The sequence below is a fragment of the Microcaecilia unicolor genome, chromosome 1 (assembly GCF_901765095.1).
Source record: "Microcaecilia unicolor chromosome 1, aMicUni1.1, whole genome shotgun sequence".
Taxonomy (NCBI): Eukaryota; Metazoa; Chordata; class Amphibia; order Gymnophiona; family Siphonopidae; genus Microcaecilia; species Microcaecilia unicolor.
In genome coordinates, this window is record NC_044031.1 from 198,766,426 (window position 1) to 198,792,563 (window position 26,138).

Consider the following 26,138-nt stretch of genomic DNA (forward strand, 5'->3'; position numbering starts at 1 on the left):
CGCACAGTTATTTGTGTGATTAGAAAACCGGGAAGCAGGGAAAACAATGACCGGGGGGGGGGGGGGGGGGAGACACAATCACTGTGACTGCACCCCTCTTCCCTCCTGCCCCCCCCCCCCAAAAAAAAAAAACCACAGATCAGACAGGCAGCACACAGTCTGGGGAGGGGGGAGAGCAAAAGGGAAGAAGAGTGCAATCATAGTGACCAGGAGGGGAGGGGGTGAATGCAGGAGGGAAGAGAGAGACAGTCACTGTGACTACATCTCTCTTCCTTCCTGCCCTCACCCCCACTCCCTCACAGATCAGGCAGGCAGCACACAGTCTGGAGAGGGCAGGAGGGAAGAGAGATGCAGTCATAGTTACTGCATCTGCCCTCCTCCCCTCTCAGACTGCAAGCATGCAGCAAACAGTCTGGGGAGGGAAGGAGAACTAGGGGCTGTGAGTGACTGCATCTATCGTCCTCCCCCTTCCCCAGACTATGTGCTGTCTGCCTGCATGCCATCTCTCTTCCCTCGGCCCCCCCCCCCCCCCCCCCCCCCCCCACCAATCCCCAGACTGTGTGCTGCCTGCCTGATCTGTGATTCACAGGTGAGACATGCAAGCAGAGCAGTACACAGTCTGGGGGGGGGGGGAGATAGATTTAGTCACTTACAGCCTGTGTGACTGCATCTCTCTTCCCTCCTGTCCTCCCCTCCCCCCTTCCCAGACTTCCTGCCTGCCTGATCTGGCTCACAGATGAGGCATGTAGGCAGGAAGCTGTGTGGGGAGGCTGATGAGAGAGGGAAGAAAATGGACCTTGTGGTGGGGAGGGGGATCCAGGAAGAAATCTCGTGGGGGAGAAGGAGGGCCCAAGAAGAAGGAAGTCCTCGCCTGAGTGGGGGAGTTGGAGGGACTTACCGGTTGTATCCGTGCAGGCAGTAGTGTCCAGAAGTGGACAGCTGTGGAGGACGGGAAGCCTCGGGGAGCACACACTGATATTCAGCATGCTGTTCAATAGGGGTGCTCCTCATTGGCCCCTGGCTGCCTGGCAAAGACTAAGAGCCAATCAGATGCTCTGTAGCAGTAATGCTGATGCTGACTGAAAAGAAAGAAGAACATAATGGCAGCTATATGGGAAGGTAAAGCACCAGGTAAGATCAATTTTATCAATCTCAATTTTTTAAATCATGTTTAATAAATATCACATTACTCAATACGATTAACTTGCAGCCTTAGTTGTAATCTTTTCCTTCCAGCAGATAGAGAACACTGAAATTTTAGTGATTTTTTTCAGCTATATCAGTACTACAACCCTGGAATCCACCAGTTTTACTCTGCCTCCAGCAGATGGTCTAGTGCAACAGAATGTTATGGCAGGCTGGTGTCCTGAGGGTACGGGCTATGTGGCCCTGATGAAGAAAGGGGAGGAATTTTCCTCCAACAGCCCCAGCCTCAGCCCACAGGCCTTGATGTGGTAAGGTATCTACTGGCCCAGACTCCCCAGGACCACGCGAAGTAGAGAGTAATAGAGTAAAGCTATCTATTTTGTATCGATTGCAGCTAGTCCAAAACACTGCAGTTCATCTCATACATCATGCTAGGCTTAACAATCATGTTACACCACTCCTTATGAAATATCACAGGCTCTCCCAGTAAGCTAGAGTTAAATTCAAAGTCCTGGTACTTATAGAGCTATGCAAGTTGGCTTTCTCTATCCAATGCATTGATTCCTCACACCACTTCTTAGGTTTTTCTCTCGGGTCAAGATAAGCTTGTATTTATTCCTCCTCCATCTCAGACTCAATAGGTTATTACAAGAGAGTCTGCATTTTTTTTTTTTTTTAGTTCTGTTTCTTTGGAACTCCTTTCCAAAATATATACAATTAAAGGCCACCCTGTCAAAGTTAAAGACCTATAACTTCTAGCAGGCGTTCGGATGGGCTGATTTGGACTGGAGTGGTATTAGGATGGGTGTTCTACTCTTTCTCCTCCTCTCCTTTCTGCATTTAGGTTATTCTTCTTTTTTCTTCCTTCCCTGAGTTATTAGTTGTATATTGTCAACTGTATTGGCATATATTTGAAATATGCTATATCAAATTTGTGAATAACCCACAATAAACAAGAAGTCATGATCTTGGCCAAGTGGTCTCACATTGGAGCCAGCATTTCAGTGGCCAGAAGAGGATAAGTATGCGGTTTGGATTTGACCCCATTTCTTCCCCCTCCTCCTCCCCCACCCCATCCTCTTTCCCAGTCTCAGCGCTGGAGGAGCCTGAAAAAAAGAGAGAGAGAGAGAAATCAGTCAGTTGGTGGGGAAGGGGGATCGGAATCCTGCCCAGGAAACCAAGGTACTGGTGACTCATCTGTGAGACTTGCACTCACTGCAGGCAGCAGGATTAAACATGACCATCCTCAGATGGGAGTATCAGGTTTAGCTGTTCAGACTGGCTGGCAGTCCCTGAAGGCAGCACTGATTTGAGGGCTGCAGCTCTGGTGGCGGATATCCTGGGTTAGTTGGATCCTTGTTTTAACAGCAGCTTGGGAGGTTCCCAGCATGGCTACCGGGGTAGCAGCCTGTTTCACAGGCTCGGGCTGTCTTGTTCTTCGTGCGGATTATCTGTTGTAGAATTTTTTTTAAATGCCATCATTTAATTTTTTGGCCCTTTCAGGGATTGAGAGCTTGTGCTTCAGGGCATTCTTTTCTCTTTGATGATGGCCTCTATGGTTTAGAGTGGCCCTTGGGGGGGGTGCCTAGGAGCAGTTCCCTTGACTGGGATGGGATTCTCAGTCTAGCCTCCTTTGGATACTGGGAATGTTTGACCATATTTCTGGCTGGTCTTCATTTGGATCCTGGCTGGGAGGTCCCTAGATTATTGTTGGAATAGATCCTTCACAGATGGCCCACAACTCAGAGGACAGCTGTCATGTTATCAGTGTCCTGCTGGCTATGATTGCCTTATCATGCAGGTGTTGGTGTTCCGATCAAGGCTTGGTGGCTGCTGGTTGATGGTCCTTCTGCCACTCCAGGTTTCAGGTGGGGACCAGGCTCCAAGCCTCTTTTTTTTCCTACGGAGAAACTTCTGCTTGGGGATAGTTTTCACCTTCTGTGTTTCTTTTCAGTAGGAATAGCATGAAGGAGGACTGTGTACCCTCTACAGAGTTCTGGTCCTGGGCCATCTCACTCTGTTCTGTGCTTGTTGGTTATAGAGAGTTGGGAGTACAGGTGCCTCCACTTGTGGGAGGAATTAGCCTTCGACTTTACTTTGGGGGCTCCCTTGTGGGCTTTGCTTGCACCATGATTCTTATGAAGCCTGCTCTTGGAGAGCTGGGCCAGTTGCTGGAACCTCTGGGGGAGGGAATCCTCTCCAACAGCCAGGTTCTGGTAGTTGTCTCCTGGGGCAGTGGCTCTTATAGAGGGTCAGCACTGAGTCTCTTCTAGGGTACGTTCCTGGCCCCTCTTCCTGCCTTCTCCAGATTCTGCTATGGTAATCTGGTGCCCAGTTCTAGCCAAGGTCTACGGGTCATTTCTGCATGGCTCTCTTGTAGTGGGTAGAGTGGCTCCTTCTGGGAGGTATTTGTCATTGCAATTATTATAGACACCTCTGTTTTATAAATGCACAGGAGGTGAGTCTCTTTCAGCTGGAAAAAGCTCAGGAATGAGGCCATGGTGTGAAGATGAAGGGGAATACACTCAAAAGTAGTCAAAGGAAATATTTCTTTACAGAAAGGGTGGTGGTTATGTGGAATGGCCTTCCAGCGGAGGAGATGGAGATTAAGATTGTATCTGAATTCAAGAAAACATGAGACAAGCATATAGGATCACTAAGGGAGAGGAAGAGCTAGTGGATGATGTGGATGGACAGACTGAATAGGCCATATGGTCTTTATCTGCCATAATTTTCTGTGTTTTCATGTTTCTATTATTAGTCTCAGTTGCCTGTAGTTTCTATAGAGTCCTCAGTCTCTGACTTGCTATGCCTTTAGCTTGGTGGCGTAATGTCCTATGCACAATGACAATTATGGATCTTTCTCTGCACCAATGGGTTTGTTCTATGGTGAGCCCTCAAGGGGCAAATCCTCCCATAAGATCTAGCATAGAGACCTTGTTGTCTCCCATCCTGGAACCTTGAAGCTTTGATACACCCCATTTGTCTTGGCTGCTCTAGCAGCATGGTAAGGAAGGTGAAATTTGATCTTAACATGCTAATTTCCTTTCCTCAGGTCCTGCTAGACTAGTCTAGGACCTATCAAAGATGACGGTTGGAAGTTACTCTCCTTACGGCCTGTCAGCTCGTGGTTCTATTGACTGCCTTGTTGTTATTCCGGGGAGAGTGTCGATGCCTGGATAGAGTGTATTCTTGGCTTCATGCAATAGCTCTTTGATTGCATAGTATGAACATCTGTTTAGAAACTCTGGACCAGTTCTTGTTTTCCCAGGAAGAACTTCATTGGGCTTCTAGATAATGTCTCATGGACCTCTTCCATGTTCCTTCATGGGAGGACAGGACACAGGACAGTTTTCTTCGTATCTGTCAGATGAATAGGTAGGCTGCCAGCTGAGTGATTCTTTTGTTAGTCAGTTCCATAACTACGATGTGTACATGGAGTAGAAGGCATTCGGTGGTGGTCTGAAGTTAGTATGCATGTGGTGTTGACCCTTGGAACTGGTGACATGGTGGGCCTATCCTGGGGACGGGGGATCAGCTGCCTTTTGGGGTAGTTCTTGACTGCACTTCTTGTTGATCCTGGTGGTTCACTGCAAGCTGTATGGACCATTGGCCAGAGTGTATGTTGGACATGTTCTGTAGGCTGAATGCATGCTTGGTTATCCCTGGGAGCTGAATACATATTGTATTGTGTTGGGTTTAGAGGTCTAAATGAAGCTGAGTTCATATTGTGTTAAGTTTAGAGGTCTAAAGCATGTTCCATTTGATCCTGGAAGTTCATTGCAACAATGTTGACCTAGAAGATTGAATATATAGGCTGTGTTGACTCTGGAGCTTTGATGCATTTTAGATGATTCTTTGTGGTGTAATACATGATGTAAAGGCCTCAAGTTCAGGTACATGATGAGTGTTTTCTTGAGATCAGACACATCCTGTGGGTCTTGGTGCGTAGTGGGGTAGCATCTTACCATAGAGTGGTTTGATGGTATGGATGCATTGTTATATTGTGAGTTATTCTATAATATTCAAGAGTGATGTGACCAAGTATTCTTCTAGCTCACTGTAAAGACCTCCTCTTTACAGTGTTTGGCTGCCCAGCCTCTAACGTCATCTACTCAAGTTGTGATGATGGTAGCAGATTTATCCTTTCTGGAACAACCTCACTTGTTTCTGTCAAATATCCAGTATCAACAAGCTGGTACTACACCTTCTCAAGCACCTAGTGTTAACTTCTACATAGAGATCCCATAGCCTCTTTATTGTCTATTTCAGATTGAGAGTCTGAAACTAGACATTTATTTCCAACTTCCTCCTACCTGAGATTGTTCAACATGGCAAATGAGGAATGAGGTAACCCTTCCCACTACAATAGGAAGAGAAACCAAAATCACACGTCTCTGGATGCTTAAGCAAACATCACTACCAGAGTACAAAGACCAAGAAAATCAAATTTGAAAACTTCACTCACCATACAGCTAGAAGAATTGTGCACCAGAGCACAATCAGCACAGAACAGGCCTTGTGTTGATGTGGTCTGTGCTGTATATTGTGCTGACACTTTGATTCAGCGAAATGCCCTGGAGAAAACTATGCCAAGGAGGAACTTCAGAGCTGATATGTCTTTACTTCTCATGTGCTTTGGAATGGGTTGAGGCCTGTGCAGTCACTCAGAATTTGGCTGCACTTTAGACCTGGGAACCAAAAGAGTTAAATGCCAGTTTGAGTATGTCCTAACAGTGGTCATTTGTGGCTGAGCTTTTAAAGTCACTGTACCAGGAGGCACAATGGACTACACTTCTGCTGAAAAGGAGCTACATAGATGTGCAGAATTAATAGAATGTTTTCATTTATTCATTTTGTAATCCATCCATTTAAAATTCTGAGCAGCTAACAATGAAACATATCCTATATAATAATTCTCACCACCAACGTTCTAATGTGTCTGCCTGTGTCCGTGGCGCCTTCGTAGTTGCTAAGCTAGGCTCTGTAGCCAGGCTGATGTCACTCACAGCTGATTCCCAGGCAGGGGGAGGAGTAGGGAAACATGCGGAGCAGGTGGCAGGGAGCGGCGCTTCAAACAACGACCCTCCTCTCCCCTGCCCCCCCCTCCAGCCACCCATGTCCTGCGACCCTCCTCTCCCCCTGCAGCCAACCATGTCCAGCGACACTACTCTCCCCCTGCCCCCCCTCCAGCCACCCATGTCCAATGACCCTGCTCTCTCACCTGCCCCTCCTTCATCCACCCAGGTTGTGTAAACAATTCTTTGGGGCAGGCAGGAAAAATCCCTGGCCCTGCCTGCCCGATGCTGACGCTCCCCCGCTGCTAGATCACTGTTCAAAATGGCCGCCGATACTTACAAGGGCAGCCTCCAAGACTTCAGCAGAAGTCTCGCGAGTCTGCCATTGGAAGTCTCAGTGGCCATTTTGAACAGCGATCTGGCAGCGGGGGAGCATCAGCACCAGCGCTAGCAGCGGGCAGGCAGGACCAGGGATCTTTCCTGCCTGCCCCGAAGAATTGGTTACACAACCTGGGTGGATGAAGGAGGGGCAGGTGAGAGAGCAGGGTCGTTGGACATGGGTGGCTGGAGGGGGAGCAGGGGGAGAGTAGGGTCGCTGGACTTGGGTGGCTGCAGGTGGGCAGGGGGAGAGGAGGGTCACAGGACATGGGTGGCTGGAGGGGGGCAGGGGGAGAGGAGGGTCACTGGATATGGGTGGCTGCAGGGGGAGAGGAGGGTCGCTGGACTTGGGTGGCTGCAGGGGGGCAGGGGGAGAGGAGGGTCACAGGACATGGGTGGCTGCAGGGGGGCAGGGGGAGAGGAGGGTCACAGGACATGGGTGGCTGCAGGGGGGCAGGGGGAGAGGAGGGTCGCAGGACATGGGTGGCTAGAGGGGGGGCAGGGGAGAGGAAGTGGGGGTGGAAGGGGGCCTCAGACCATAAAAGGGAGGGGGAAGGGGGCACTCACTCACTCTCTGTCTCTCACATACACTCTCTATGACACACTCTCTGTCTATCACACTCTCCATCTCTCACACACATTCTCTCTCAAACATACACTCCGAGGAAAACCTTGCTAGCGTCTGTTTCATTTCTGACAGAAACGGGCCTTTTTTTACTAGTGAAATAATAAAGATCAGTATAAATAAAAGGGGTAAAGGGGTATGGATTTTGATATACCACTTTCTATGATACAACCAAAGTGGGGGTTGTTTGTTTTTCTGGGTTTTTGTCTTTTTGTTTTGTTCCTTTTTTTGCACCTGAACAAGTCTCCACAATAAAACAGTATGTCATACTTAAAATCAAACACAAAAAAAACCTTTAGACTAACAAAATTAAGACAGGGAGCAAAAAGACTGTATAAATAAGTGTTTTAACCTCCCTCCAGCTCCCAACTTTCTCTAAGGTCATGATGATGGTAGTGGCAGCAGCCCTTCAAGGAAAGGGCGTACAAATTCACTTCTGCCTGGATGATTAGCCCATACAGGCTGACTCAGAGGCAGCCTCCTGAGCAGCCATGTTCAAGTTGATTGGGCTGCTGGAACCAAGGCTGTGGAGTCGGAGTCAGAAGCAACTTGGAACATTAATGATCTTGCTTCACCTGAAACCCTTTATTGTAGACATGGCCAACTCTCAAGTGATGCTAAGTGAAAGTCAGTGGACACAGGTGACAGTTACTTCGTCACTCATTTACAATGACTACAAAATGACAAGCTGAGGACTTAATTTCAGGTATATTATTGAAGGAGAGAAAGAACCTGTTTTGCCTGTCTCAATGCTGCTTCAATGAAATGAAGAGAGACACAATTATTAGAAAAGATTCTTGATTCTTTTAGCATCTATTTATGTAGTCACAATGCGCTGGATTCTGCTGGATGTTGAACAGCTATCAAAAATTGAAGAGATATAAAAAAAGAACAAAACTTAAAGAACCCTGTATAGGAAAATGATCCAAATCAAAATTAAATATGTCCCAACAAGAACAACATCTTCAAAACTCCAAAATAAATAACAAAACTTAAAAAAAAATAGCAAAAATCTTCATATGGTGGAAGCTCATCCTACTAGTTAACTGAATCCCAATGTTATTTCACACCATATTCGTGGTTATGTAGCAAAAAATCTTTAATATAATCAGCATTTTCCACAGACTGCTTTTTTTTTTTTTTTAATTTATACCCCGCACTTTTTCCCACTCATGGCAGGCTCAATGCGGCAGGCAATGGAGGGTTAAGTGACTTGCCCAAAGTCACAAGGAGCTGCCTGGGCCAGGAATCGAACTCAGTTCCTCAGTTCCCCAGGACCAAAGTCCACCACCCTAACCACTAGGCCACTCCTCCTTTTATGCTGGAAGGAGGAGACCACAATAAGGAGATTATGTTGCATTTATTTGAAATCATTTATTGGGTTCCTTGAAAAAGCGCTTGGCGAAACATGGTCCGTGTCTGGGACCCTGTTAGGATCCAACAAATGGTTTGAATATTATATATTGATGGCTGATTGCTGAAGATGTTTATATTATATGTAAAGATTTTTTGCTAGATGACACGAGTATGGTGTGAAATAACATTGGTATTCAGTTTAACTAGTAGGATGAGCTTCCACCATATGAATATTTTTGTTATATATTTTGGGTTTTTAAAGATGTTTTTCTGTTGGGACATATTTAATTTTGGATGTTGAACAGCTGACTAAAGGAAAATCTGCTCTGTGTGATGTAGCAATTAGGATGAATGGGTTACAGGAATGTCAGGAGGAAGAAGTTAATGCAGGAATATCTTCAGCCTCCTTGACATCAACTGAAGATGAATTTTAGTTTGAAAAATATTAGGATCAGAAGAAGCATGCAAAGCGTCTCCACATAGAAAAGGATTCCTCTGAACCCACAGAGAACAAATTTAGTAAATTTCTGCTAAATTTCTCACTTGCACTAAAAAGTTGAAAGATGTGATCATTCATCAAAACTAACAGAAGTCGTCATCCTATTATATCCTGAAATGGTTAGGGGTGTTGCCGTGGTGATTACTGATTTGCCACTGACCCAAGTTAGTGTTGAGAGGTTCTCTGCTCTGAGAATAATTAGATCAGATTGAGGTCATTCATGAAGGAGGCTCTGACTAAGGTAATTTTTTTTTCTGAGGACAAATTCTTCAAAGATTTATCAAAAATATTAAATGTATAACAGTGTATTTCATATTGTCATTTGATAGTGTTTTTTGTTTTGTTTTTTTCTGGTTCTTCAGACTTCAAATAAATATATTTTGTGGTCTATTAGTCCTAATTTTTGTAATTAAGCAAATTTCTTAGATTTACCAGATATAGTAAGAGTCAGGGTCAGACAGTAGAAAATTAGAGGAATCAGAGTTGAAGGTTTGGTATACAGTCTTCACAGCCTTGGCTGGAACTACTACATTGGCTGGCGATTTACATCAAGAGACACCTGTTCCTTCTCAGGTCCTTGATTATCTGGAGATCCAATTCAATACCAGCATGGGGGTGGTCTTCCTCATTCAAAGTAGAAAGTAAGATCCTCACCAGAGGAGAAAGATTGGCGTTTGGCAGGCTCTGAGAGCCTGGTGACTACTTGTAGCTTCTGGGCTCCATGGCTATGTTAGAGGTGGTTCTATGGACAGAAGCAAATATGAGGCCCTTCCACCTTGTTCTCCTTTTCTTGCTGGTCTCCTAAGTCCCAGCTGTTCAAGGTCTGTCTTTGTTGACAGTGGCACTGAAAGGTCAGTTAGTGTGTTGAGGCATCCCTTGGTCTTGCCAGACTTAAATGGTGGTGAACAATGCCAATCTGGTGGACCGGAGAGCCCACTACTTCAGCCAAGTCTTGCAGGGGAACCAGTTGTTAAGAAGCTTCATGGTCTTATCAGTTGTCTGGGAAAAGCAGTTCTGGTGATGGCCAGTAATGCCACTTTAGTAGCTTATGTGAACAAACAGGATATCAGCTGAGAGAAAGTGAATCTAGTAGCAATCTTGGTGGCACATATCACAGATGTGGAAAATATCAAGGTTTTTCTCAGCTGGCAGCTTCTAAAACTGGTAGAGTGGGAGTAGAGCCCCTCAGCCTTCCAGTTAGTTGTTAGGTGGTGCAGTGTTCCAGCCTTCATTCCGTTGGTATGTCATCAGAACACCAAATTTCCCTTTTTTAGTCACAGAAAAAAAAAATAAAAGATTGGATCCCCTGATAGGTCAGGTACTTCAGAGAATTGCAAAACATTTGTTTATAACTATCCTGGTGGCTCCAGACTTGCCTCACTAGCTATGGTATGCAGATCTGGTTCAGCTGTTGGTGAGGTCCTGTTGCAGTTGGATCTTCTGAGACAGTCCAGCTCTCATAGAGGACCCGGATCACCCCTTGCTTATGGGTTGGCCCTTTAGGGGGTCTGAGGAATAAAGGGTACTTGGTGTCAGTCATATCCACGTTTCGCAAGGCTTGCAGAAGTCCTGTGTCATTGGTGTATGTTTAGGTCTGGCATCTGAGCATTGATGTGCATAGTACAGTTGTCAGCCTGGCAGGTGAATTTGCATACCTTTCTGGCCTTTCTGAAAGGTGAGCTTGATCAGGGTCTAGTTCTTAAGACTCAGAGTTCAAGTTGTAGTCCTTTCTTGTTGCAGAGGAAAGGTTAAGGGCATTTCATTGCTGGCACGCCCATATATTGTTTGTTTTTTGCATGGAGTAAAGCATCTGGTGGTGCCACAGTGGGATCTCTGAAGACCTTAGCTGGTCCTCCCTTTGAGCCCTTGAGGCAAGCATTGCTGAAGGGCCTCTCCTTGAAAGAAGTGCTTCTGGTGACTATCGTCCAGGCAGGTCTCAAGAGTTCTAGGCCCTATCATTGCAAAGATTATTTTCAGTGGACTCAGTTGCAACAGTATCTCTGTAGTCCTTCCTACCTAAGGTAGTTTCATCCTTCTACCTGAATCAATCTGTCTCCTGGTATTTACTAATATTGAGAATTAAGTAACTATTTATTTATGACTTTAATTTCTTTATTTATATCTTATTACATAAAAAATCAATGTCTACTTTAATTCTTATGGTTTTCATGCATTCCATCTATTCATTACTCTCACACCTAATCCTAACTCTAATTTCATTCAACCTCTTTTTTTCTATGTTATCCACTTTACCCTTGGGGCAAAATGGATGGAATGCATGAGAACCATAAGAATTAAAGTAGAAGTTGATTTTTATGTAATAAGATATAAATAAAGAAATTAAAGTAATAAATAATTCTCAATATTATTCAAATAGTGTAACTAGCGAGAAAAAGAGGGATCTCATTTTAGGTACTGGTATTTAATAAGAGTTAGTCTCAGCAAGATCCTTCATAAGTTGGACATTCAGAGATTCTGCTTCACTGTCTAGAGGTCACAAACTCTTTCAGGAAGTCCAGCCAGCTCTTTGTGGTGTTCAGTGGATTTTTCAAAGAGGAGACAGTGTTAAAGCCTCTTTGAGGTGAGTTAAGGTTCCAGTTGAGTCGGTGTACACTCTCTAGCATACTGACAAGTTCCAGGCTGCACTACTCCTTATATTGGTGACGCATTAGAGGGTTCAGTTTCTTTGCCTCCATCAGCTGGTAGGATGGCATAACCAATCCGTCTGAACTAGTCTAACAGAAATCAAGGAAAGGAAATTAGCAAGAAAGAATATATTTCTCCATCATGTCAGCTGAACTAGATATAATCTGGAGTGATACTTAGAACATGGATAATTAATGAGATTATATAGGATGTAACTGCAATAGCTGTGGTTAAAAAAAAAAAAAAAGTCTCCCTCAAGCAGAAATAAGTTGAAGTTTTTTTTTGTTTGTTTTTTTTGTAATGCCAGTATGATGTGTGATGTATTTGTAGAGGAAATCTGAGAAAGACAATGTAATAATATACAAAGATTTTGGTTGTCTCCAGGACCAATTTGACCATCAAAATTTTATTTTGTGTAAAGCTAGAAACTAAAATGGTGTTTTCTTATATGGAAAAATATAAAACCTATTTTCCTCTTTTTTTTTCTGTTCTCCCCCCCCCCCCCCCCCCCCCACAGATACAGCCAGGCTGATGCACTTAAATATGTGGGCATTGAGAGAGAAATGGAAATCCCTTGATTCCAGCTACCTCCACGTCAAACAGCTGCCTTACCTTCTTCAGGAAATTCTAGTACTGGGGCGATTTTAGATAGATCAAATAATGCAATTTGGAGGTCTGAGTTTGCAAAGTACTGTAAAAGTAATTTATAGTGAAGACTTTGAATATAATTTTTTTATTGCCTTTTTCCAGCTGCAAAATGTTTTGTACCAATGAACTTTTGCAATAATGCAGTGTGGTACATTTACAACCTTGAATAAAAGATACTTGAACTTTATTTGAGTATGACTGTTGTATTTTGCACTTCAGAAAATGGTCATGTTTACCATGATCTTTCTTTGTATTTATATGTACTTTTGGACAAAGTCAATTGAAAAGCATTCCCCAGTATCACCAAGAGGCATAATGACATTTGTCAACAGAATATGGTCTTGGGGGTCTATTATGCTGATTATTGCCCAAAGTTTGGATTCCATCCACTATAGCCCAAAGGTTAAGGCTATTATATAGTGGAAAATTGCATGGCTACAGCTTATTGTTGAGATGCATTGGGCCAGATTCTATATAAGGTGCCTAAAAAATCTGCACGGTAAACATTTCCACCTAAGCATATTCTATAAACAGCGTCTAGATTTAGGTGCAGTATATAGAATATGCTTAGTTGATAACCCAGAGCCTAAATCTACACGCTTCCATTTATACCAATGAAAATGTGGGGTAAATCCGTGCACATAGATTTACGCGCACTGGGCCATATTCTATAACGACGCATGTAAATTTTGGAACGCCCATAGCCATGTGCCGTTTGAACTGCACGCATTAGAATTTAGGTGGTTTATTACAGAATATGCTAAGCGAGTTGTGCGTATAAATTCTTATTATTGCCAATTAGTGCTCATTATTAAGTGCTGTAATGAATGCTGATTAGTTTGTTAAGCCAATTAAGTTACATTTGTTGTTATAGAATACATCTGGATTTGGGCGTGGATCTCTAGGCTCGCTATATAGAATCCAACTGATTACCTTTTATCATTTGGAAGGTAAAATTATGAATACTATATTTAAAGAGCATAATTCCTATTATTATGGCAGCATTTTTTGTATAGCTTCTTCCATTCTACCAACATGCTATTTTTATGTTTCAGAAGCTTACATATACAGTACCTTGTAAAGTTGTCCCACCCCATTACAGTGGTGGAAATAAGTATTTGATCCCTTGCTGATTTTGTAAGTTTGCCCACTGACAAAGACATGAGCAGCCCATAATTGAAGGGTAGGTTATTGGTAACAGTGAGAGAGATAGCACATCACAAATTAAATCCGGAAAATCACATTGTGGAAAGTATATGAATTTATTTGCATTCTGCAGAGGGAAATAAGTATTTAATCCCTCTGGCAAACAAGACCTAATACTTGGTGGCAAAACCCTTGTTGGCAAGCACAGCGGTCAGACGTCTTCTGTAGTTGATGATGAGGTTTGCACACATGTCAGGAGGAATTTTGGTCCACTCCTCTTTGCAGATCATCTCTAAATCATTAAGAGTTCTGGGCTGTGGCTTGGCAACTCGCAGCTTCAGCTCCCTCCATAAGTTTTCAATGGGATTAAGGTCTGGTGACTGGCTAGGCCACTCCATGACCCTAATGTGCTTCTTCCTGAGCCACTCCTTTGTTGCCTTGGCTGTATGTTTTGGGTCATTGTCGTGCTGGAAGACCCAGCCACGACCCATTTTTAAGGCCCTGGCGGAGGGAAGGAGGTTGTCACTCAGAATTGTACGGTACATGGCCCCATCCATTCTCCCATTGATGCGGTGAAGTAGTCCTGTGCCCTTAGCAGAGAAACACCCCCAAAACATAACATTTCCACCTCCATGCTTGACAGTGGGGACGGTGTTCTTTGGGTCATAGGCAGCATTTCTCTTCCTCCAAACACGGCGAGTTGAGTTCATGCCAAAGAGCTCAATTTTTGTCTCATCTGACCACAGCACCTTCTCCCAATCACTCTCGGCATCATCCAGGTGTTCACTGGCAAACTTCAGACGGGCCGTCACATGTGCCTTCCGGAGCAGGGGGACCTTGCGGGCACTGCAGGATTGCAATCCGTTATGTCGTAATGTGTTACCAATGGTTTTCGTGGTGACAGTGGTCCCAGCTGCCTTGAGATCATTGACAAGTTCCCCCCTTGTAGTTGTAGGCTGATTTCTAACCTTCCTCATGATCAAGGATACCCAACGAGGTGAGATTTTGCGTGGAGCCCCAGATCTTTGTCGATTGACAGTCATTTTGTACTTCTTCCATTTTCTTACTATGGCACCAACAGTTGTCTCCTTCTCGCCCAGCGTCTTACTGATGGTTTTGTAGCCCATTCCAGCCTTGTGCAGGTGTATGATCTTGTCCCTGACATCCTTAGACAGCTCCTTGCTCTTGGCCATTTTGTAGAGGTTAGAGTCTGACTGATTCACTGAGTCTGTGGACAGGTGTCTTTCATACAGGTGACCATTGCCGACAGCTGTCTGTCATGCAGGTAACGAGTTGATTTGGAGCATCTACCTGGTCTGTAGGGGCCAGATCTCTTACTGGTTGGTGGGGGATCAAATACTTATTTCCCTCTGCAGAATGCAAATAAATTCATATACTTTCCACAATGTGATTTTCCGGATTTAATTTGTGATGTGCTATCTCTCACTGTTACCAATAACCTACCCTTCAATTATGGGCTGCTCATGTCTTTGTCAGTGGGCAAACTTACAAAATCAGCAAGGGATCAAATACTTATTTCCACCACTGTATATATTTCATATTTTGCCATGAATTGGGAGATACATGGTTGCGAAGTATCTCTCAGTTGGTAGAATGTAAACTTTTGCAACATAAATAACTATTCAGAAAGTAAGAATAAAAAATAGTCTTGCTTGCATAAGACTGCACACCCTTTGACACAATACTTAGTAAACCTCTTTTGCAGCAATAACAGCCATGAGTAATTTAGGATAAACATCTACAAACTATGTATAGCAGAATGGTGCAGTGTTTTCCCATTTTTCTTGACAGAATAGTTCCTTTTTGCAAGTTGGTTGAGGATCATCTGTGGAATCCAATCTACAAGTATTGTCACAGATTTTCTATTGGATTCAAGTCTGGGCTGTATCGGGGCTACTCAAGAGCATTCACTTTTCTTGCTGAGCTACTCCATTGTTGCTTTTGCTTTGTGCGTAGGACACTTGTCCTGCTAAAAAGTGAATTGTTTCCCCATTTCCAGATCTGTGGCAAGCTAGAACAAGCTTTCTACCTGGATTTGCTTGTATTTTGCCCCATTCATTTTTCCCTTAATCTTCACAAGCTTATCTTTACTGCTGCAAAATATCCCAACATTTTATTTAGTTAGTTATTGATTGATAAGGTCTAAACTAATATAGATCAACTACAAATCCAGTTTGATATAACAAAGCATCTCCCGCTTACTCTATACTCTGTTTGCCCACTTTGTTACCTCAGAAAGAGAGGCAAATTCTCTTCCCCCATAGTTCCCATAGGGATTCATTACTCCAATTCAGAAGCCATTTAAGAAAACACAAAAAAGCCTTTGCTTTCTTTGATTTTTGTGAACTTGTGTGCAGATGTAAAACTTAATAGGTGACCTTAAGCTGAGTACAGACACCTGACTTCTAGTTGCATAGGACTTTAAAGATTATCACCATTAGCTTAAATTGGGCTCTTTCCTTAATTGAAAGCAATGCAAGTTCCTGTTTCCTTGTCTCTGGCACAGTTTATGCAACATTATTACCATTATTTTAGCTGGTAACCTTCATATAAAGGCACAGCAATACTTGTATCACCAATGTTTTTGCATAACTGATCCCAATGCTCTTTCTTCTAAATAAAGCTTGAGTTGTCTCACTAGACACTGTCTATATACAAAGTAAAGATTTTTAATTTTCTTAGAAAGGTTAACTATGGCCTATTGGCATGAATAGTAAGACAGAGGCATACATTTGAGATTTCTTGCCCTTAAGTTGTGTCTGTTGGAGTGCCACAGAATGTATAAATTTCACTCCTTCTATTATATAGACAGCCTTGACAGCTGTAATTACCAAATATGGCAAGCTCCTACCATTCAGTTCACTAAACTCACACTGGGCAAATGCTATTATAAATTGCAGATACTACGCTCTATGCACGCTACATGCACAAAGAAAGCTTATGCTTTTATTGGTCAGCAGCAATCTTTATTATTGTAACTCTCTTTTCTGCGGGCATTCGGCAAACCTCAATAGTAGTGTATCTCCATAGCTTTTGTCAAAGCTAATTTGCATATTTTTGAAGGTTGGTATGCCCATTTCTGGTTTTTCAGCCAATCAGAAGCAAGGATATGCCAGGCCATGTCCACTCCCTCCACCTTTTGATGACATAATTGCCTAAGCCACACCTACTCCCCACCCCTTGATGTTATCACTGGATATGATGTCTGGACCCTGCCCAAAACCTGCTCCTTTTGCATAGCCACACAACTTGCCTTGACTTATTTGCATAGCCCCACACCAAACCCACCTGCTTTTTTACATAACCCCACCCCAAACCCTGCCCTTTTGTCTGCATGACCCTGCCCTAAGCCCCACCCCTTTTTGTGATGTTCTAGGAAGTGATGTCATAGCTACACCCCTTTTTCAAGATGGCAGCCACCACTGTATGCATCATATCTCTGTTTCCACTACTTGCCACCATCTTGGATGGGGTCATGTGACAGGAAGTGATGTTAAATAAAACCCCCAACACTGCCCCCTACAGTCTTGGCAGAATTTGGTCACTCATGCGCACCTTAACCTTTTTTTCTCACAGGAAAGAAAATAGACATTTTTGTTTTCTTTTTCTTCTAAGTTTTTCTTTCAAAAGGATACCTCATTCTTACTTTTAAAGCTGTTTCTTCACTTTTTTTTTTCACAGGAAAGAAAATAGTAATTTGTTTTCTTTCAAAAGGATGCAAAATCTGGCCCCTCCTGTTTTCAAGAGAGATTGTGCCCCTAAACAGCTGAAGTGAGACAGAAAAAAATGCAGGGGGGGGGGGGGTTGCTTTTGTAAGAGCCAAGATGTTTTCTCTGCAGCCACTTTGAAAGGCAGAGCGCTGCTGCTTTGTGCCTCCCTCCTAGCTTACAACAAAACTTACAGGAGAACCACAGTTCCAGCATAAGACAGATGAACTTAAAAAGTTATAGACAAGCCAACCTTTTTTTCTTTTCAATGCTTTTATTTTAAATGAAAAATGTGGAATGGTAGAAAAAATGCTTTTCTATAGTTATTTTGCCCCCTTTCTCAGCAGTTCGCAAGGAAAAAAAATCTGGTGTTTGGTTTTTTTTCACATTGTCTGTGTGAGATCAACAGGGTCTGTTGCCGCTACCCCTCCCCTTCTCCCCAGCTAGCAACAAAACTTACAGCGTAAACTCAGCTCTGCCCCCAAGCTAAACACAGTTCACCTCAGACACATTCAAGTTACATATAAGCAAACCTATCACTCTCTGCATCCCCCTCCCAGACCCCCAACTTTTTTCTCTGTTAGCAAACCTGTTTATCATAGAGTCACATGAATCTCAGCTCTGCACCTTCCAAAAAAAGCAGGCTCAGTCTCCCTGGTTTCTCACAGTTTTTTTCAGCAAAAGCAAACTAAATACATGGAACCCCAGCTCTGAACTGTTTTCTTTTCCCAGTTAATCCTACGCCCCCTCCCCCCTTATATGGCTGCTGACCCCACCCTGTAGTGCTAGTGTTGCAATGTGCATCACCCTATGAAGTCATGTTCAAAAATTCCTAAGCAGAATTTACAATGATCCAGAGGTTGTCAGGTGTTTACATTCTTGCTATGGCTACCAACGAGTTTGACACACGCTTATGCCATCCCTTCTCATGCGTCTTAGGTGGCTCTCCAATAGTGGTAAATGTTTCTTTGTTAATGGTTAGAACACACTGATCATACATTCACTGTAAAACCCGATCAAATCGTATGGTGTTATACCTGTTGGCTACCTATGCATGAAGAATTGTCAAACCATTACTCGTTTATACATTTTATGGATTTACTGCCACTGACTTTTAACAATGACCTGTTGTTTCCACCCTATAATATAAATCTGGCCAGTGTTGATGATTTTATGGAGACCGGTTGTAAAAATGGTGAGATTGAAAAAGCCTTTACCAAATATACATACCACAGAAATTTAAGTATTATATACATCATTCAAAACATTTTTTGTCAAGGCAGAACAAGTCACACCATCAAATTAAATACTAAAATATATGGTGGTGTTAAGAATCCGAGAGATAAACAGCAGATAGCTGTTCTAGCCAGACAAATGTATCCAGGCAAGACGTGTTTCTTTCTCGAGGCCTTTGAAGATGCTCTCAGAAAACCATACAGCTATCTCGTCATAGGTTTGAATGTGTTGACACCTGAGGTTTACAGATTGAAGATGGACATCTTCCTGTGTTGATGGTCATATATGGTAAGAAAACAGCGGGTGCCTATAAAAAGAAGTGACTGCCACTTTTTCCACACGTTTTAATTGCACTCTCACAGGCAACAACATGGCTGGCTGTCTGAAGAGGAACCTGGAGCTTTTAAAACCTTTAGTTCAGGCTTCACCCTGCCAGAGAAAGGCCATCATCGGTATCGCTGCAGATGACATAATAGTGGTTATAGTGGAGATAGCCCTAAACACTCTGAAAGATAACATACTGTTATCACAGCACCAGATTAGCGTCCTGAAAAGACAAAGGCATGCAATAAAGAGTCTCGGAGACAAAAGGATACTTTTTAATACAAAGAAGAAGCTGGTGATACAATCTGGGGGTTCTTATCAGACCCTTGCTAAGCTTCACCTTACCACTGATCACGAGCCTTCTCGGTAATGCAGTATGCTGAAAAGATGTACTTGGTCCCTAGCCAGCAGCTTGATCGTTCAAGAGGTCCACCAATCACCCCATGAAAATATTAGAGTAGATGTTGTTCAAAGGCTCGATGAAGAAATGAGAGGTATTCTTCAAAGTTCTGGACTAACTGACTATGAAAGGGCCAAATGTTATTCAGATGTATTACAGCGCTACCTGTTGTTTGCCAGACAGGGCGAAAGGAAAAGAGAAAAAATAAACTTTTATTTCAAGTCCTAAACAGATGGAGGTGTCGCTAGATAATGATGGACCTCTTGACCCTGTTCTTCAGGAAGTGTAAAAAAGAATTGGTACACGTTTTAGGAAAAATGCCAAAGTGTTGCTTGATAAGCTATCCAGGAACAAGGATGTGGAGACCTGGGATGCCGATGTGGCATACAAGGAGTACCCTGTCAGTGGTTCTAATCTGCTCAAACTAGTTTATGGCACAACAAAAGAAACCCAGAGGTTGGAAGGAATTCATGAGCTCCATGGCTGAACTCAATATGCCCTCAGTGGTAGTCAGCAACATGAGCAACAGATATTTTCTTGAACTGCTTAAAGAAAAAACCTCTCTGAGGTTTCTGTGAAATTCATCACACCTGTGAAACCCCAAGAAACTCCCCCCCTTAAAAAAAAAGAAATACATGAAATATGTTAGCCTCTTCTATAAGAAACCATTTGCACTGAACAGACAACAGTGGTTGAATATGTAATTTGTAATTAAAAAAACACTTCGTACATGAAACATGATTTCTTTTTACAGAGTTTTATTTAGAAGCCGTATGGCACTCTTTATAGGAAACATCTCTGTAGGTTACAAAATAGACTTTGAAAAGATCTACACACACAGCGCTTTCTTTGCTTATTATTTTTCACAAACTATAACACCATTTCATAATTTTTTTAGAGGGTCCTTAGAATATAATTGTAAAACCTCTTCAAAAGACAAGTCTTTACAAAGGTGGTGTAAGAAAAACATGAAGTGGTGACCACAGGTAATTGATAGAGGGTGTTGTAACTATCTGTTGTGGTACACAATAGTTTCCCAGTGCTTCTGTAAAAAGTCCATAATACTGCTAGGAAAACAAACTATAAGGGGGGTGCCCGTAAGAATAAAAACAAAATCACTGACACCATTCTGAGACAGGTAGATGGCTAACTAGTGCTCGTGGGTATTTACCACCAATGCTAAAGGTATCCAGGGCAAGCGCTGCCAGAGTAACCATCTGGGTAAAACATCTAAAAATGATTCTGCAGTGTACGGGTCCTCCAACAAAAGATAAAAGTAAGCATAAGCTACTGAGCTCACATAGGATCATATTTAAGAACTTGATATTGGTGCATATGATCCTCACTCTAGATTTCCTCATTTCCTATCTAGATTAATTAACACCTTACTCTTCAACAAGGACACTGAGATCATCACAGCAGAACTTACTTGTAATCCTGTCATTCATACAGGTTTGGCAAGATACTAGGCACAATTCTGTTTTCAGTGTAATGGGTCTCATCCTAGAATAAGGTTGAAAGTATTGTAGGAGCAAAGCTACTGAAGCACTACTGTAGCACTATGGGCACTGCACAGCCATTCATGTGACTATGTAGACCTACAAAGACATACATGGTCCTATTTACATGGCAGCATTCAGCACCTGATTATAATGTGCAACTTCAGACATTCTCTCTCTAAAGACTCTAAGACATTGTGAAGATATCCAGTCTCACAGAAGAATAGCAATCCTTGTTTACTATACTTGGCAACTGCTGATAAAGTCAGGTTGTTCCAGGACAAGCAAGCTGTTATCAGCACTGATGCAATTTGTTATCAGAAATGGATGTAAATGCAGCAAGCTGTTACCAGAATTTACGTCAATGCTAGATACATGGAGCTACTTGTTTATGTTCTTCAAGGGGAACATACGTCAGTGAATGAAATGTAGCTCCTGATTTCTTCATAAAAGGCAGCTCTTGCCAAGGTTAACTGCCTTGTGTCAACATCACATCTGAGAGGCAAGATCTGTATTGACGCAGACTGACATCTGAAGGACTACATCAGGTTAGGTGACATTTATGTTTGTAACAGTGTTCTGAGTCTAGCTAGGGATTTACATATCTTTACTTTCAGCTCTTTTTATAATAGGATTGTCTTTGTATTTATTCATGTTACTGTAAATAAATGTTTATAATATTTGGGTGTGGAGTTAGTTTCTTTTATTATTTTGGTGCAGTGGGCTTGGCTCTAAGGATAAGGGGTGATACATTTACTTCTGACACTTCCCTAACCAATGTTAGTTGGGACCCATTTTTGTTATAATTTACAGTAAGTGTCAGATACACCCATAACACCCCAATAAGTGTCATCTGTTTTACACCCACAGATTTGGAGGTTCCACCGAGATATATATCTAGATTAGTAGATAAGCTATTAATTTGCACCCTGATGTTAAGTTCTAGGGTCCGAGGGTTGCAGCTCCCTTATTAACTGTAATTTAGCAGCATTAACCAAGCTACTAGAGGCTTTGGACTGCTTCCCAGTAGCTTATTATGTTTGTTTATAGTTAGCTGGGAATGTGTTTACAAAACAGTTGTACTTTGGCAGACTTCCCAGACTTCATGTCCCTGATGGGAAGAGTCTTGTGCTAAGAGTTCAAAAGTGTCTGATAACTGTCTTTAGAGGAGAGAGAGCTATTTTAAAAGTTAGAGACAGCCTGTTTTGTGTTCATAGACACAGAGGTCTGTTTGTTACACACGGACAGTGAACCACATTGTCTGTGTTAGAAAACTGTTCCCTCGAAGAGTAATTTATACATTGACTCAATTCATACTAATTAGTCTGGTAAATTAGATGTACTATATAATAGCAGTGAAGGGGTTCCTCTCTGTGAACAGAATAAAAACAATGCTTAATTTTCTGTTAATCAATGTTTTGACAGAGAGTCGAGTCCAAGGATAATTTAGTACTGATCATGTTCCCCTCCTTTTGTAAGGCTAAGAAGGCCCTGATGCGGCTGAGGCGGCCTCTGTGGCTGCAGAGCCTGCTGATGTAAAAGAACAGGTCAGGAAAAGAATAACTGCTAATGTTACTGGTAGTTGGGAAACATATGAAGGCACCACAGCTGCCTTGAATAAATGTATTATTCCTGTAGAGGGTTTAGCTGGTAAAAGTGAGATAATCAACTCCATGAATAGGGGAATAATGGAAGGAAATAAGTATATCTGCATACCAGCACTGAACAAATTCACGTTGGTTCATATGGCAACTACCAATAGATTGACTGATGAGTTAAGAAAGGCAAGCCTAATCATCAGTGAACTGGAAAATGCACAGGATACTGCCCATGCTGACGTAGAAGACCTGTGTAGGGAATGTGAAGCCCTTCATGCTTCAGGAGAGCAGTTGGCAAATGCATTGGAGACTGAGAACACACACATAAGTGAACTGCAGAGCCAGTTGGAGGCTGCATATGCTAAACCCACAGGAGCACATCAGGGTCAGGCTCTTCCACTGTGCCTGGATGCTGCTAAGGAAAGTGAGGACGAATTGGAGAGGTTAAAAGATGAAAATATGTTCCTTGCTAAAGACGACAATCCTGGAAACACAGCTTGATTTCCTTCAGCAGGACTATAAAACACTGAGGAAAGAGAATATTGAGCTGGTAAAGGCTAAGGCCACCTCTAGAAGATGCTTGATACTGTGAAGGATGAACAACTAACACTTCAGCAGGCGCAGAAGTTGGAGCAAGAAGCCTGCCAGTTGCATTTGCAGATTCAGACCTTGGAAGGGAAAAATGCCATGCTCAAGGAAACCCACCAAGGGGAAGATGGCAATGTAAAGGAGCAGTTACGGACACTCAATGAGTCTTTTGATAGCAAAGTGAGAATCTTGAAGACCACAATGAGAAGCAAAAACTTTGCTTTATTCAATGTTCAAAACAGGGTATCCACTCTACAGCATATTCAGGTTACCTGGAAGAATGAGGAAATGTCACCAATGTGTAAGGCCTTATGGGAACAAATTCATTATTTACAGAAAAATACGGATGAACTGTGGAGAGAGAGATGTGCTAAGACTTGTGCTCTGAGTTCTGCATCAATGGAACTAGATTTGCAACGGAAGGAACTGAAAAAAGTAAAAAGAGAAAGGAACACTTGTATGTCTTCAAGTAAGTCCAGCCGATGATATTATGATAGGACGCTTGGACTATTTGCAATAGCAGCTGAAGAGTGTGAGTGACCGGTGTTTGGCCACTCTGGATCAGATGGCCAAACTACAGGCAGACACTGAGGAGTTGCAGGAAAATATCAAACAGGCGGACTGGGATATCAAGATCATAGTGTTGGCTGTGAACAACATCAAGGGCTATAGCTTCCACTGACCAGACAAAGCTGATGTTCCCAAAAGCTGTCCCTTGACTCCAGAGGGTGGTCCTGTCTCAGAATTGGGGGATGACTCTGATGGTGAGGAAAGTGAGGAAGAGCTGCCAAGGGGACTCCCCAGAATTCATCCTGTAGCCAGCACTCCTAGACAATAGCTGGAGAACATCATGAACCATTGAAGATCACAGGTCCATACTCTGACTCCAGTGCCAGAGTGCTCCTCTGGCACTTGTGGTTCTAGAACCTCTTCTCTGGAAGCTAAGCCTGTGAACCAGAGCAAGACAATTAAGGAACTTAGGAATATGGTAAATTCTTTGCCAGGGGAGGGGCAATTTCCATAAAAGATCACCTGGACCAGGTTCCCGCAGCCCTGGATGCCTTAGGAGTAGAGAGTGACAAAAATATTATTGCCCTCATACCTTGGACATTTGAGGATAGATGCCACAAAGTCAAAGCTATATCACCTTATGAGCAGACAAATTTGGCTGCTTTTTAACAGATCCTGGTGAAACATTATGGGCCATATAAAGATCCCTTTGAGGCTCACTAGGTGGCTCTTAGGATGAGATGTATAGAAGGGCAGTCACCCAACAACTGCTTGTTCCAGCTCAAACAGGTGTATTATTACTTTTAATCCAATCCTCAAGACATGGAAGATACCCAGTTCAAGGCCCTGTTATTTAACACTTTGCCATCCAATCTGAGGACTCATCTGACACAGTGGGAACATGAGCCCCTCTCTTCCTTGGTAATCCAGGCCAAAAAGGTGTATGAGGCAGCGTCCAATGGTACAAAGAACAAAAAACGGACAAAAAAGGATTAAAGGAAAAGTAGGGGTCGCCAGCTCAGTCCAGGGTAACCTGGGATTGGAAGCAGATAAGCCTTTCAACCCTCCTATAGGCAGTAGGTCATTCTCCGTCAGACAACCTGCCGAAAAAGGATACCAGCCCACCTCAGCAGGCTAATCACAGTGGCCGGGAAAATCTAAGTATGGAAGAAAGGGAGGGTACCCCCAGGATCCCTCTCCACAAGACGCTTCCCAACAGAATAGAGATGAAGGATACTCAGAAAAGGATAGGAAGAGGTTACATCTTTTGGAATCTGCCATTCAACACTTGCTAAAACAGAAGGATTCAAGATTGAAGCCGCCTCATAGGAGGAGAAGGGGAAAGTTTCCTAAGAAGACAGAGCAAGAATATGCTGGCTCTGCCACCCCAGCGGAAAAGGCTGGGGCTTCCATGAAAAAACCAAGCCAGTTACACATTAAAACCTGTAAACCACTAACTCCTGAGCGCCTGAACAAGTAAGCAACCATTCTGATGCCCATATAGATTCACTTGAAAACAGGGGAAACGATGTAACCCCCAGAGTGGTCACCATGGCCAAGAACCCCCTATCTAGTCACCAGAACTTCTTGGATGCCCTTCATAGAAAGGGACAAAGGTATACCCTTTCTGTGTCCTGCATGAGACCTTTGGGTGTGAAAAGTTGATCGTTACAGCATCAGAAATCACACTGATAACAGAGGACCTCCTCAAGAAGTTTTAGGGAGTGCTTACAGCCTATGTTTGTCTCTCTGTGATGCTTCCCTGGTGGCCTACGGTAATCAATCTATAGATGTCATGGGCTAGGCATGGATCACTTTTCAGTTGGGTAAGATGAAAATTAAACACCCAGTTATTGTGATCAAGTATTCAGGGAACAAACTTTTGTTGGGCAATCAGTTTTTAAAAAGGTTTCGACCTGAGGAGTCACTTGGTGCCATGAGGGAAAGCGGCTGCTGAAAAGCCGAGCTCCTACACTTCCTCTTAATCTAATGCTCAACTAACTGATAGCAGACGATTTTGGAACGAGCAGTTCCTAGACCTATCCGTGATGGCAATAGGAGTGAGAAATTGGTGCCGCTGGGTCGAAGTGACATACTATGGCTGCAAAACTACAAAAAAAAGACAAGGAAAAGAACAAGCGTGGGGAAGTTAAAATGGCGGACCCTCAGCTACAACAGTGTTCCTTGGTGTGTTCAGCGTGGACAAGTGAGATAACGGCCGAGGTTACTACGGCAGTCGAGGCTGCTTTAGACAAGAAATTACAAGCTATATTTGATAGAGCTGAGGAAGCACATGAGCGTTTGGATGGCTTCCATTTAGACCTGGATCACATGCAGCAGCGAATAAGTGATGTTGAGGACTGCATGACGACATCCGCGGAACCAGCTGAGGCCTTACAAAAGAAAGTTGACGGACTGGAACAGAAGTTAGACGACTTGGAAAATCGTTCCAGAAAGAACAACCTGAGGCTCATAGGACTGCCAGAACACTTGAAAGACATAGATTTGGCAGAGTTCCTGGAGTGATGGATTCCCAAGGAGCTGAAAATCAATAATTTACATGGGCCCTTGAGAATCGAGAGGGTGCATCGAGTGGGTCCGAAAAGATCTGCTACTGAACGGCCGAGAGCAGTGATCATGAAAATTTTGAATTATGGACACAAACATGCGATACTGAGGGCGCTTAGATCCGGCCAAGTGTTACAGCACGATGGGAAGAAAATTATCTGCTTTCAAGATTACTCGGCGAAAGTTGGCAGTGAGAAGAGCCTTCGGGCCAACTTGCACAGAGCT

The 26,138-nt window shown here is 43.1% G+C and overlaps 1 protein-coding gene across 9 annotated transcripts in view; it reads left to right on the top strand.

Annotated features, from left to right (window-relative positions):
* The window catches only part of EZH2 (enhancer of zeste 2 polycomb repressive complex 2 subunit), a 626,582-nt gene extending 614,079 nt beyond the window's left edge, over positions 1-12,503 (top strand). For 5 of the 9 annotated variants that reach the window (XM_030203624.1, XM_030203674.1, XM_030203616.1 and 2 more), the window contains 2 exons: positions 999-1,131; positions 12,186-12,252. In XM_030203624.1, coding sequence (XP_030059484.1) covers positions 999-1,083 — 85 coding nt within the window. In that variant the 3' untranslated portion in view covers positions 1,084-1,131; positions 12,186-12,252. Of the gene's footprint in view, positions 1-998; positions 1,132-12,185 lie in introns of all 9 variants that reach the window. The other 4 variants (XM_030203633.1, XM_030203666.1, XM_030203650.1 and 1 more) reach the window with 1 other exon arrangement.
* Positions 12,504-26,138: the final 13,635 nt, after the last annotated feature.